The sequence below is a fragment of the Callorhinus ursinus genome, unplaced genomic scaffold (assembly GCF_003265705.2).
Source record: "Callorhinus ursinus isolate GAN/ISIS: 27379988/994484 unplaced genomic scaffold, GSC_fseal_2.0 scaffold4, whole genome shotgun sequence".
Classification (NCBI taxonomy): domain Eukaryota; kingdom Metazoa; phylum Chordata; class Mammalia; order Carnivora; family Otariidae; genus Callorhinus; species Callorhinus ursinus.
The window spans coordinates 62,917,801-62,931,130 of record NW_027397066.1 but is presented as its reverse complement, the minus strand read 5'-3'; the positions used below and the strand labels follow the sequence as shown (position 1 = coordinate 62,931,130).

At 41.0% G+C, this 13,330-nt stretch overlaps 1 protein-coding gene across 3 annotated transcripts in view; it reads right to left on the bottom strand.

Moving 5' to 3' along the window:
• The window catches only part of FRAS1 (Fraser extracellular matrix complex subunit 1), a 404,840-nt gene that overhangs the window by 42,012 nt on the left and 349,498 nt on the right, over window positions 1-13,330 (bottom strand). For all 3 annotated transcript variants that reach the window (XM_025887777.2, XM_073891815.1, XM_073891816.1), the window contains 5 exons: window positions 11,742-11,988; window positions 10,153-10,497; window positions 8,425-8,585; window positions 7,710-7,857; window positions 1,107-1,312 (listed from right to left, as the gene is read on the bottom strand). In XM_025887777.2, coding sequence (XP_025743562.1) covers window positions 1,107-1,312; window positions 7,710-7,857; window positions 8,425-8,585; window positions 10,153-10,497; window positions 11,742-11,988 — 1,107 coding nt within the window. The remainder of the gene's footprint in view (window positions 1-1,106; window positions 1,313-7,709; window positions 7,858-8,424; window positions 8,586-10,152; window positions 10,498-11,741; window positions 11,989-13,330) is intronic.

Here is a 13,330-nt window from a genome sequence, read left to right as displayed (position 1 = left end):
TTGGTCCAGCAGTTTTGCTGCCGAGTGTATATCCAAAGAAATTCCCACTCAGGTCTGTAAGTGGACATGTACGAGGATGTGCACTGCAGCATTATTTGGGGGGGCAGAGTGTTAGGAGGTGACTGGGCGCTAATCTCTGAGGTTCCTCACTGTCTACTGCTAAGAGTGGATGGTTATAATGTACTAATTACCCATCATGAAATATTATGCACTATCTCAGCAACAGATTCGATGTACACATAAATGATGTTTACTGAGTAAACAGAGTAAAAGTTTGAAAAAGATGTAACACAGTAGTTTTATAAATTAAAATTTGCATACAAAACAACGAGCATTTTAAAAGAAGAAATACAAATTAAGGCATATTCATTAAATACAACAGATTGATGAGTTCTGAGATGGGGAATGAAATGTGGCTGGGGAATAGGCATAAAATAAAACAAAGTAAGAGAAGGGACTTGAAATGACTAAGGGGACTGTGTGTTTTGACTCAAGAGGGTACAAGCGACTCAGTTATCTGACACTGAAATCCAAAAATGGGGAAATGTGGTTCTCATTCAGTATACATATACTTCTGACATACGCTGAGGTTGCAGGCTTTGATTCCAATGTAGCCATACTTACCAACTGGAGTTTCTCAGGAGTTCCTGTGCCCGTACGCATCACTTTTCATGTAATTGCTAAGCAGAGAACACTCTCCTGGCTTGAATCCGCTCAGCGTCTGCCTATTTGGGCCTATCCTATTGGTTCTATACTAGAATCTATGCTGCCCGGAGACGGGGTCCTCCTCTAGGTAATATTGGTGGAGAGTGTTCATCTCTAATGTAGTTGCAAATTAAGAGGAGCCTCATTCATTTGATTCTGCTGAATTCCAGAAATGTTACATGTCATCTAAATTCCCAGCTCAACCAATGATATATGTATTTAGTTGTAAGTAGGAGACCAAGAAGACAGCCACAGGGGACAGATGATAGTATTATAAATAGTATCAATCAGGAGAAGAATTCCTAGGATGTGCGGAATTTGTCTAAACGACTTCATTATAGATAGTAAAGGCATCAAGGAAAAAGAGAGTCTGATCTTTCAGTCATCATGAATCCACTTACTTTCTCCCCTTTCAGAAACGTAATCCGTGAAGAGTCCGCATTTCTTCTCTCCTCAAAGTCCTCCATGACCTGAGCTGAATGGCCCTGGGTATAGCACCTCACTGATGACTCATAGCTCAGGTCTCCACTCCGAATGATGGGCACCTGCAGGACACCCTCTTTCTCCTTCACTAGGAGCAAATCCTTGGCAAACTGCATGCTGGGCACTGGGGGAGCAGAAGGAAAGATGGAGGCATTGTTAGTGGGAGGCAGAGGGGAGGTGGTCGCAGCCCTCAATAGCCACTTGGCAGGACAGGTCTACTAAGGGCCGTCATCACAGGCTGGCAAGTCAGAGACAGTAAGCAGATTTCAAGGCATGGTTGCTCTCAAGACAAGGGAACTGCTTCCATTGTTGAGCGTGCTTCTAATGAAACAGAATAAATCAATTTTGCACCTGTGTCTCCCAGCTTCAGGGTGTGGTCCCCATCTCAAATGCAGATAAGTAATGCAAACAAAGAAATGGGCCAGGTATAAGGAAAATTTTGATTGAGACTTGAATACGCAAAAAAAATTCACTTTCCTTCTAAGGCTACAAAAAGGAAAAGAGCAGTGTAAGCCTGACAATAAACGGCCACTCACACTGGTCCTGGGGCCAGGGAGACAGTAGGGAAAAGTGGGGATACCGGTGAAGAAGAAAGCTCAGGCCTTTTTAAAGAGGGTCACCCCTCAGCTCCAGGGTTTTGTTGGCAGGTCATCCTATTTTCAGATGAAGCCAGAAATCTGGATTTTTATGTCGTATCTGCTAAATTTTTAAAAAGCAACCAGTTAAAACAGGGAAAAGAAGTTCCATAGAGGCCAAACTATTTGGGCCAAACAAAAGACATCTGCATGCTGAATTTGGCCAGTGGGGCACCCAGTCTGTGATTACTGCTATAAAATCACTTTTTATTTATTTATTTATTTGACAGAGAGAGAGAGATAGCGAGAGCAGGAACACAAGCAGGGGGAGTGGGAGAGGGAGAGGGAGAAGCAGGCTTCCCGTTGAGCAGGGAGCCCAATGCGGGGCTCGATCCCAGGACGCTGGGATCATGACCTGAGCCGAAGGCAGACACCTAACAACTGAGCCACCCAGGCGCCCCCTCTTTTTTTTAAATATTTATTTATTGGAGAAAGAGAGAGAGAGAGAGAGAGAGAGAGAGCAGGCAGTAGGGAGGGGGAGAGGAAGAGAGAGACTAAAGCAGACACCCTGCTGAGTGCAGAGCCTGACGTGGGGCTTGATCCCATGACCCCAAGATCAGGACCCAAGCCAAAACCAAGAGGCGGACACTCAACTGACTGTGCCATCCAAGCACCCCGCTGGTTATTTATTTCTTAATGAGCAACACAAAGAGGTAGGCCCTCCAGTCACATGTCAAAGTCTCTTGTGGCAGAAACTGACTCTAAAGCTGTCGTCCCCATTTCCTTGCCATGTCTCACGTATGCCCTGCCAAACCTGAAAGGAAGGACCCAAAAGACAAGGACCCAAGCACTCTGCAAGTCAATATACAAGAAGCTCTGTTTGCCTCCAACCTGCCCACTGCTCGGAACCACGGGTATTAGCAAAAACAGAGCAAACTCGGTATCTAAGCTAAACCTAACAGTTACCACTTATTACCAAAGAAAAACCCAGCAGACACTTCTTAAAAGACCACCACACCTAGAGGATAATGAACAACTCTGGCATCAGAGCCCGAGCATTTATCCTTTAGGGTTTTGTCATCCAGTAAAACAGTCTGTACTGTTAAAAGGTGGGTGGCAATGACATGACCTAGCATAGAAGGACAGAGGGAAACTTGTTGGCAGGTAAAAGCAAGGAAGCTTTTTTGCTCATGAAAAGATTATCTAAAGCTTTGGATTGATTTCTCTTGTTAGCCCAACAGGCATCAAGTCAGATGAGAGGTAAAAGTGAAAAGTGGTAATGTTTGGGTTTTGTCATGTATTAATCAATCCCAAATTCTTCTTGAGCTGTAAAAGACTCCTTTTTTTTTCTCTTTAACAAGACAGTAAACCTCACTCCTTTCCCTATCTGGAAAAAGAGGGAGAGAGAAAGAGAAGTAAGGGAAGTGGGTGAACATGTCTCACGAGTGCCTGCCGTGCTGGGAATGGTCCCTGCCTCATGGGGCCCCTCGTCTGGTGGGAGAATGAGGCAAGAAACAATGGAAAGACAATATTCAGTAACAGATTTGTGCGTGGGGGTTTATGGCATACAAAGGAAAGGCCCAGCCCAAGTCAGGCAGGGTGTGAAGGGCTCCACACGTCATTTCATGTCCTCCTCTCAATACCCCAACTACAATCCCCTCAGGAAGTAGGAGCACTGTTCTCAGTTCTGCCTGACTGTAGAGCTCCTCTCCTTCCACACCAATGGGGTGCGTGCCAGGAAATAGGGATCACTCGTGGGGGTGCACAGGCTTGCGCTAGCTATCTCACACTATCAGCACTCTTAGCACCTTCATCACATACAGCCCAGTTTGTAGTTACCTCCTTGTGTTAGTCCTGTGTCCTGAAACAGACTGTGGGACTCTGCTCTCCATTCCATTGTAACCTGCACAGTGCTGGGCACCAGACTTAGGCATGGAAAATGCTCATGGAATGCTGTTATCCACTAATCTTCTCAGTAACTGACAAAGTAAGTGCAAATGCCACCCCCTGAAATTTGAGTGCCTCTTTATGGGCAATGGTTGGGTTGGAGATTTAGGAGAAATCCTGCCTCTGGTTCTCTCGAGTTAGAGCAGGCAGGATGCAGTGAAAACCCAGGGGTGTGATGAGATCGTGGATACAAGGCCTTTCCTGTCTTGCTCAGCATTCCTCAGGTCCATACCAAAGTCTAACTCCAGGTACCAGAGCAGAAGAGGAAAATGCAAACAGGAAAATGTTCTGAGATGAGTTACTTAGGTGATTTAAGGGCCCGCGATCACACTGTGGAATGAAAGACCTAAGGTCACTTTGGAAGGCTGAAGGTTGACTTTACAAGGACACTGAGTGACATCAAGCATCTAAAACTGCAAGGTGAAGAGTCAGCACAGTAGAGTATAAAACCAGAAGACTGGACGTGGATAGAACAGACCTAGCTTTTAAGTCTGGTCCCACCGCCTCCTCTCCAGCTGATCTTGGACAAATTGTCCAACCTGTTTCACTAGTTGAAGAGCTTGTAAAGATTAGAGAGAAGGTAGGATCTTTCCACCTTACAATGTGCACATGGAAGAAACTCAACAAGAGTTAGCGATTACTAAGAAGAAGGCTAACCAATAGACACAAGTGTTGAATACTGCAATGGGTTACTGAAATAGGTTTGGGGATTTCTTTCTCTGGGATAAATTCTTGACTGAATATGGTTTGTTGTAGACTTCCTTAAAGATGAGAAATATTTTAATGTGCTCATGTTCTAAGTTTGCAACCCTAATGTTCATCAATAAAATATGGAGAAAAATCCAAGTGGAATCTTTTCTGTTCATCTGAGGCAATGAGTTTTGTGTACATGACTGGAGTCCCACTGGCAAGTGTGATAAATTACTGATATATCAGGAAGAAAAGAAATTAACATGTATTAAAATCTACTATGTGCCAGGAACCATGCTAGCTATTTTCACATACTTTATCTAATTTGATCCTTACAATAACCTTGTAAGGTAGGTATTTTCATTATCTGTAGATTAACAAAATGAAGCTCAGTAACCTTATGTTGCTAGTCTAAGGCCAGAAAGTAAGGAAATGGTGGGGCTGGGATTTTATTTTAGGACTTCTGATTTTGCATTCCCTTTCCACTCCATCAGAAGGATGCTTTCATGCAAAAGAATTAGAAGTCTTTTCAAAAATGAAGGAAATAACTGAATTTCTTTCCTTCTTCTTTTCAGTGAATAAGGAAAAAAAAACAAACATATCCCACAGATTCTACTGCTGCACCAAATAGGACTATTTAGCGTAGTGCAAAGGGTATGGACAAGCCAAAGTCTTAGAATGCGTGCTGGTCCCTCTCTGTATGAGACTTGGGGTGTTCACTCCTCTGATTCTAGTCTCCTTATCTACAGAATAGAAACAAGTATAAAACCATGAAATTATGAGATAATGTCTAGTACATCACTCTGTAAACTCTGAGGTAACATATGAAATGATATAAAATAGTATAATTATTATAATCTTGTTCACAGTTAAAAAGTTACCATTTTATGAATCACAGACCTAAGTGTAAAAAACTTAAAACTAAAACTTCCAGAAGAAAACACAGGAAAAAATCTTTAGAACCTTGGGTCAGGGAAAGATTTCTTAGATATAACATTAAAAGCACAATCCATAATAGAATTATTGAGAAATGGAACTATTTCAAAATGAAAGACTACTGCCCTTTGAAAGACATTGTTAAGAACAAAAAACAAGTAATGGATTGGGAGAAAATATTTCCAAACACAAATATTTGTCCAAATTTTATAAAAACAACCCAATTAAAAAAATGGGGGAATATTTGAATAATACTTTGCCAAAGAAGATATATATAGATGGCAAGTAAGCACCTGAAAAGATCTCAGTGTCATTAATCATTAGAGAAGTGACTTTCAAACCATGAGACATCACTATACATCTATTAGGATGACTAAAAAAAAGCCCACAGAAAGCTGACAACACCAAATGTTGGTGAGGCTGATGAGCAGACAGAATTCTCGTACACCATTGGTAGGAACACAAAATAGCTACAACCACTTTGGAAAACAGGCTGGTAGTTTCTTGTCACGTTGAACAAACACCATAAAATCCAGCCACCCCACTCCAAAGTATTTACCCCAGAGAAATAAAAACCTATATTCATACAAAAAGCAATATGCAAATATTTATAGTCACTCCAGTCATAACTGCCAACTCCTGAAAACAACTGAAATGTCATTGGACAGGTGAATGGATGAACAAACTGTAGCTCATCTATATAATGGGAAACCACTCTGCAGCGAAGGAAATGAACTACGTGTATATGTAACAACACAGATGGTTCTCCAGTGCAATCTTCTAATGAAAGAAGCTGGACACAAGTTGCTATATTACATGATGCCAATTATATGAAATTCTGGAAATGGCAAAACTGTTTGGGCAAAAAACCAGCAGTGCTTGCCGGGGCTGGAGATGGAGAAGAGGCTGACTACAAAGGGGCACACGAGAATTCTGTAGGGTATTGAAACTGTTCCACATTTAGATTGCTGGGGTGGGCACACCACTACGTGCATCTGTCAAAACTCACAGAATTGTCCACTAAAGAGGGTGAATTTTAATTTATGTAAGTTAGATCTGAATAAACCTGGGTCTAAAATAAGATATCATTTTGGACATTTGCATTATACATGTATTATGTAATCATATGCATATATGTGCATTATATGTATGCATAAGCATTATATATATTTCTCTTGAAGGATACACACAACAACAGCAACAACAAACTGGTTAAAATGGTTGGTCTCTAGGAGAACAATCAGAGGGTTGGGAGACAGGGGTAGAAGGTTAGACTTCATTTTCACAGTATACCTTTTCTGGGTCATTTTTAAAACTATATAAATAAATAAATAATTTGAAAATAAATGAAAGCGTTAAGGATCACCCTGCTGGGATGCCTGTTCCTTTTCTGGTGACTTTTCAGTCACTGAAAGAATTTAATTATGGGCTCTATCGTCAACCACTGGGGATGTTAATGAGGGTCCTTCTGCTTTAGGTAAAAGGTTTGACCTGATCTTCTTACCCAACTCTAGAATCTGACAATTCTAAATTTCATCAACTCTTCCCAAGAAGCAATCATCCTTTTCTGGCCATCTTCCCGTTAGATTTCAGTGGTGACTGATATTCTGTTCATATACTTGTTGTCTATTCTTTCCTGTACGCCATCTACCAGACTGCCAGTGTCAATTTCCTCAAACAAAGATCACACCACTCCTCTGCTTAGAAGCATCTGCTGCTCCTCTCTGCTTACAAGTCCCTTAGGTTGCAATTTAAGACCTTTCAGAACTGGAAATGAAATGGAGTCCCAACCTGTCTTTCCATTTCCTCCTATTCCCCTTCTTCCAGGCTTAAGGCAAAAGTAAGCATCTCACTGTTTTCCAAATATGTTTCTTTTGAAATTATATATATACTATATCTCTCCATTTGACAAAACTGTATTTTACTATCCATTAGATGAACTCATATCATACCCTAAAACCCTGTTTAAATATCACATCCTTTGTGAAATATATGATTCTTCCACATATAGCTGCTCTTCAGTCCCCTCTGCTTCCCTAGCACTGGATTTATAGCACTATTAGGTCATTTATCATAATATATTCTAATTTTTCTGTTTAAGGGTCTGATCCCCTCACTAGACAGTGAGCTTCTTGAGGACAGGGCCCTAGGCTTATATATCTTTTTGTGCCTAACATAGTACCAGAAACATGAATGCTTATTTCTCCCCCATATTTCTATGTGAAAGTAGGTACATAACAAGTGCGCGCGCACACATACACACACACATTTCTTGAATGAAAATGTGAATGAGTTTCAGTGTCATATACTTGGAAGGCAAGGAAGAAATAGAAATATAGTCTGAGCCACAAGCAGGCAGGTCCAATATCTTACCATCCTGGAAGGTGTCATTAATTGCAATGACAGCCTGGAAGGGTTTGGTTAATTCGGCCCCTTGCGCTGAGCTGAGAAAAACCACAAATGTCTCCAGCCCTTCAATTACTGGATACTGAGTGTCATCTAAGATAGTCAAGGTGCAATACTAGAAGAAAAATCATGATGTTAATTAGACTTATTGCGGTGATCATTTTGCAATATATATACAGACACTGAATCATTATGTTGTACACCTGAAACTAATATGTTATATGTCAATTATGTCTCAATTTAAACAAACAATATTAAGTATAAGAAGAAGAAAAATCAAAGTAAACCTATGGAATGTCCAACACACAACACCCATCTGCCTTCAGGAGGGTAGGACAGAGGTGAAACTTGTTTTTTCCGGTGGTCATACAGTAAGTTTTTTTTATCCATAAAATGACAATCTATTACAAACCCTTAGGTGTTTTGTCTCTAGATATTTACATCAACAGGCTGTAGTTCCTATCCTAAATCTGTGGTGATGGATGTTAGATGCTGACAATATCATTTGGAGAGTCTGTAGAAGATCTCGCTGGGTTTATTCTCTTGTTCGCATGTTTGTGTTTGTGAAGAAAGGGAAGACAATAATAAGGCAAGGGTGGTTTAGAGTCCTCCGTAGAGTTTGGAGAGTGGAACAGAGACAACATTAACAGGCCCATCTGGCCTTTGGCTGCTCTGTGCTCACCTGCTCAGTGACACCTGGCCCAAACTCCACCTTCCTAGAGCTGGGGACATAGTCAACTCCTGGAGTGGCGGAAGCTGGGTCTGAGGGCCGTGTTGCACACCAGACAGATGTGAAGGTAGAAAGGTCAGTCCCATGACGGATAACTGGAATCTTCACTGTACCTAAATGGAGATCCATAGAGATGTCAATGGTCAGTCTTGGGCCAGAAGTCAGTGGGTTTTCAGAACAATGTTCTCCCTCACAGCAATAGCAGCTTTACCCTGTGAACTTGTCTAATCCAACTTCAGTGATGCTCCTGTGTTCCCTCTGAGGAAGGCTGTGAGGTGTCACCACCCCTGTTTTTACTGACACTAAGATCAAGAGCAGACCTAGAGGAGGGTTTCATGGAGGTAGTACCGGAGAGACAGCCCTTAGGGGAAAGTGGTTTTGTGGTTTCATGAAAGACACCCTTCACAGGAGAAAAACAAAGTGGAGAGGGCCCATTGAAAAACATCTCAAGCCTATTCTGAGAGAAGAAACTCAGAGACTAGGGCCTCAGGGATGAGCTAGAAAATAGTCAATTAAGAAAGAACCAGCTAGGGGACTCTATGGGGCCTGAAGCTGAATGTTTCTAATTAAATGTTCCTAACTGGGTTGATTTCCCTATTTTATCTGAGTGGTGCACACATCATTACTTAAACCATATGTGCTATTGCTTATCTTAGGAATGAAGCTCATCTTCTGGTCCACTGTAACATCACACTTTGTAGTGTCCTAATGATACACATGTAGATTTTTAGCGATTTTCACAACCAAGGTCAGAGAAAAGCTACGTGAAAATCCCGTTGCTCATATTTTTTTAGTCAATAAGCTGCGAGCTGACAAGTAGTCATGGCTGCGCATTTGGTATAGAGGAGAGGAAACATGGTATAGGAAAGGTCTAGGTTCTAATCCCAGCTCTGCCATATTAGCTACTGATCTTTGATGCTTTATTTCACCTTTCTGAGCCTCCATTTGCTCTTCTATCTAATGTTCTCTTTTCTACAGAAGATTAAATGAGAATACACGGAATGCAGATGGCATGGTGCCTGGCATTCAGTAAGTGCTCAAAAATATGAGTTCCCATGATCCTTCAGAGTATCACCTTCAAAGAGGTGAATGGCCTTGACCATGTGGCTCTGATCAGTGGGTGCTCAGCACAGCTGCTGCTCCTTCTGGCAGTATGTCTGCTAGCACCATGCAGAAGACTTTGAGAACTTTGGAGGCCAAAAGAGGGAAGGAGCCTGGGTGGAAGAAATCTGCCCACTGACTGCTTTGGGGCATTATACGAATGAGAAAGTTTCATTGGTTAGGACACTGAAACTTTGGAATTTATTTGTTCTGGCAGCTAGCAGTATGCTAAATAACTTATCTCCATCCTCAACAGATCGCATTTCTTGCCTTCAGGGGCCAAAATGCTTAGCACCATGTCCTCCCTCCGGACCACAGAGATCAACCAATGAAGCTCTAAGCCAGATCCCTCCCTACCATCAGTAACCAGGGCAAGAAAAGTGGATGGAATTCCCTATTCTTCACTACCTTCCATTCTTGGTCTTAATGCCTATTATTATGTCTCCTACTGACAGTGAATGGTGTCACTGAGGAATGGCATTCTCAAATCTCTTAAGGACATTCTGAAAACTAAGAGGAAATTGTTCAAGAAAGGGATCAGGATATGGGTGATGGAATCCCAGAGATGCTCTCTATTACCTGCATCCTCGCTGACAGTGAAAGCCGTGTTGCCCAGGGACACAGTGGAGGCATCATTGGGACCACTAATGAGCACCTTGGCCGATGCCACCCTTCCGATGCGGGCATTGTCTGAAGCATCTGCCAGGACAATCTCAAACTCTTCTTCCTCTTCATACTCACTGTCATCAATTAGCATGACATCACAGGTGGACATGGTGACACCAGGCCCGAATATCACACGACTGTCAGGAGACATCCCTCTAGATTTAAAATCAGAGCCTGATTCTAGAGCGTAGAGGCTACTTCCCATAGCTGACTTAGGGACTGTGTAGCAAATTGCAGATACAATGCTGCTTGAATCCCCTGAAATACAAATGGTAAGAAAACGAAAGCATTTGAATGAGCACTTCTCAAATTTTAAAATCTCTGATAATTTGGTAAGCTTGGTTCCCTCTGACACATTCCATCACTACTTCTGTTCAAACTCAGACAGGAAACCTTCCTGCATTGCAGCTTCTTAAGCCTGTAGTATAAACCACTTGAGGATTTAATATACCCCAGATATTTTCACCTAACAATTTAAAATGGATTTCCTATTCTGTGAATTTTGTGCTCTGTTAATTCACAAACTCATTGCTCACCATCTAAGACCACAGCGGGTAGAAAGATAAGAGACATATTTGGTACTTTAAGTAGCAAGGTAACTGTGTCCCGAAGGTAGTGCTCTGAGCACAGTTCACCGCCTTTCTGAATAAACTTCTGCACTTTAATTCCCAGGGAGAAATCAACTTGTATGAAAAAAAGAAAAAGAAAACAAAATAAAACTTGCCTCTCTGTACAAATGACTTTACTTATTAGTGCTGCCACATCCCTTGGAAGACAGCCTGTTCTGGGCCTGGCTTGCTGGCCCAGAGCAATCAATGGAGCTTGCTTGTTTTCTAAGTCACCAAGGGTTTGCGCTATCTATAGTGTTTGTTACACGAATACCCAGTCAGCAGATTCAATAAAAAACCTGACATCATCTCTTACAGTCATGTTCAGACTTTGAATGAGGATTTAATTTCCGTGAGTTTTAAAGTTTCAATATTGCATAATCACAAATGCATATGATCTTTGTTTTGTTTTCAATCCCTCAAGCATTGCCCTTTATTTCTCACACATGGTTTATTTCTCATCTGAGGTCTATACGTGACACTCATGTAGGAAAATCTTTAAATATATTTCTGTCTTCCAAAACTAAGATGAGAAGCCAGTTCTTATAAACTTCCCTCCTTGACCAAGGCTACTAAATATTTTATAGATTGGGTGATTGATTAAGAATCCTAAATTCATGAATAATTTGCAAGGCCAAATATAACCAGTCTTCTAGTCCCATTAAAGAATAAATGGGAGTGCTAACAACTTGAACTAAGCAGAGAAACCTTCTGATAGTACTCACTACAGGTAGGATCATTATTAGGGTTGTTCTGGGAATTTAAATAAACTAATACATGTAAAGCACCTAACACACAGAAGTTAGTATGGTACATGAGCACTTGGCACATAGAATGGACTCAAAAAATGCTAGCTATTGTTATAACTCCTTGTCATCGTTGGCACCAACAGACCTTTTCTTTCGATAGGTGCAAATAGAAAACCAGCGCTCTCGTTGACACGGTAGGTCTTCTTATCAAACTCTAATGTGGGCTCGTCCTCAGTGTCATTGATAATGACCTTCGCCTGGGTGAACTGCCCTAATAGGGCATATGCTGGCATGCTGAGCTCCACGGTGAAACTCTCAACGTTCTCAAACACATCATCATCATTGATGACAATGGTGCAGGACTTGGTGTCCTCTCGTTCATCAAACTGCACCTGTCACAAAGCAAACAACCAGGAGTTCTGCTGTGTCTCAGATTCCCCTGCTCACTCCCCCAGAGCATCATGGGAAAAAAGAGGACCCAAGTCTAGTAGGCAGAGCACTGAATGAAATAGCTGGTTCTTCTACCCCAACTTCCTGCTGTATCACCTGGAACACATGACTACCTCTTCCTATTCTTTATCTACACAGTGGAGCCGATGTACCACATAGGGACATGGAGGACAAAAACATCTCTTACTCTTTGGTGACTGTAGAAAAACATGTTGGTAACTATTTATATCTTATTCTACTAATTCATTTGGGATAGCAAGAGTCATTTGATTACTCAGGTCCCCTTCTATTTGTGGCAGGTTTATCTGGAAAGATTTTTGAAGTTGGAGTGTGAAATTCTGGCCTTAAGCTGGGTTAGTCTATGAATCTTTGCAAATGTCAGGTTCCTCATCAGCTAAATAACAATTTCACGTACTTATTTTGCATATTTACTGGGAGGACTATAAGACACAATGTGTAATGAAAGCACAAAGTATATTTTAAAGCACTGAACAAATGTGAGATGTTATCCTTATTACCATTTCCATATTGCTTATACAATCAAAATTGACATAGAATCTCAGTGTACTGAATAATGGAGTTTGAAGCCACAGAAAGTTATATTATGAACAAGCCAGACTGAATTTTAACTTTATATTTAACTAAATCCTTTGCCATTAAGATGGGCTAGATCTATAATGTAAATGAATTTAGCCTGGTACGAAACAGAGAAATTATTTTATATTCACACAAGTGTGAACATTACAAGGATTTATTCTGGTTTTACTGTGTCTTAAAAAAAAGATCAAGATAAAACTTTGAAAAGGAACCAGGGTTATGGATTTATCCAAAACTAAAAGGGTAGGAAATAGGCCTGGACTGCACTTTGTATAAACTGAGATAGCTAAAATGTGTAAAATAGTCATAAACCTCTAGGGACACACAAATCTGAAAAATTCCTAATTTTCATCAGCAGAAAATTACTATTCTATATCTAATCAACTAATCAAATTAAATTTTACTAAGTTCCACATTAGTGGAAACACTAATGTGTTTCCCAACACTCCCAACTAAATGAAACACCCCTAGATATCTATTTAGTTCTAGAACCCACTGCCTTTTGCTTTTCCTTGACAAACCCAAGTACATGCTCTTTCTTATTATTTTGCTAAAAGACTCCTTGGCTTATCTGCTCTTTTTTAATTCCTCGTTTAAATTTGACCTCAGTCCAGCTGAAATGCCTCAAAGATAAAGCCCACTCCTCTTTAGAGAGATTTATGCTGTCATAAGAATAGTGAAATTACT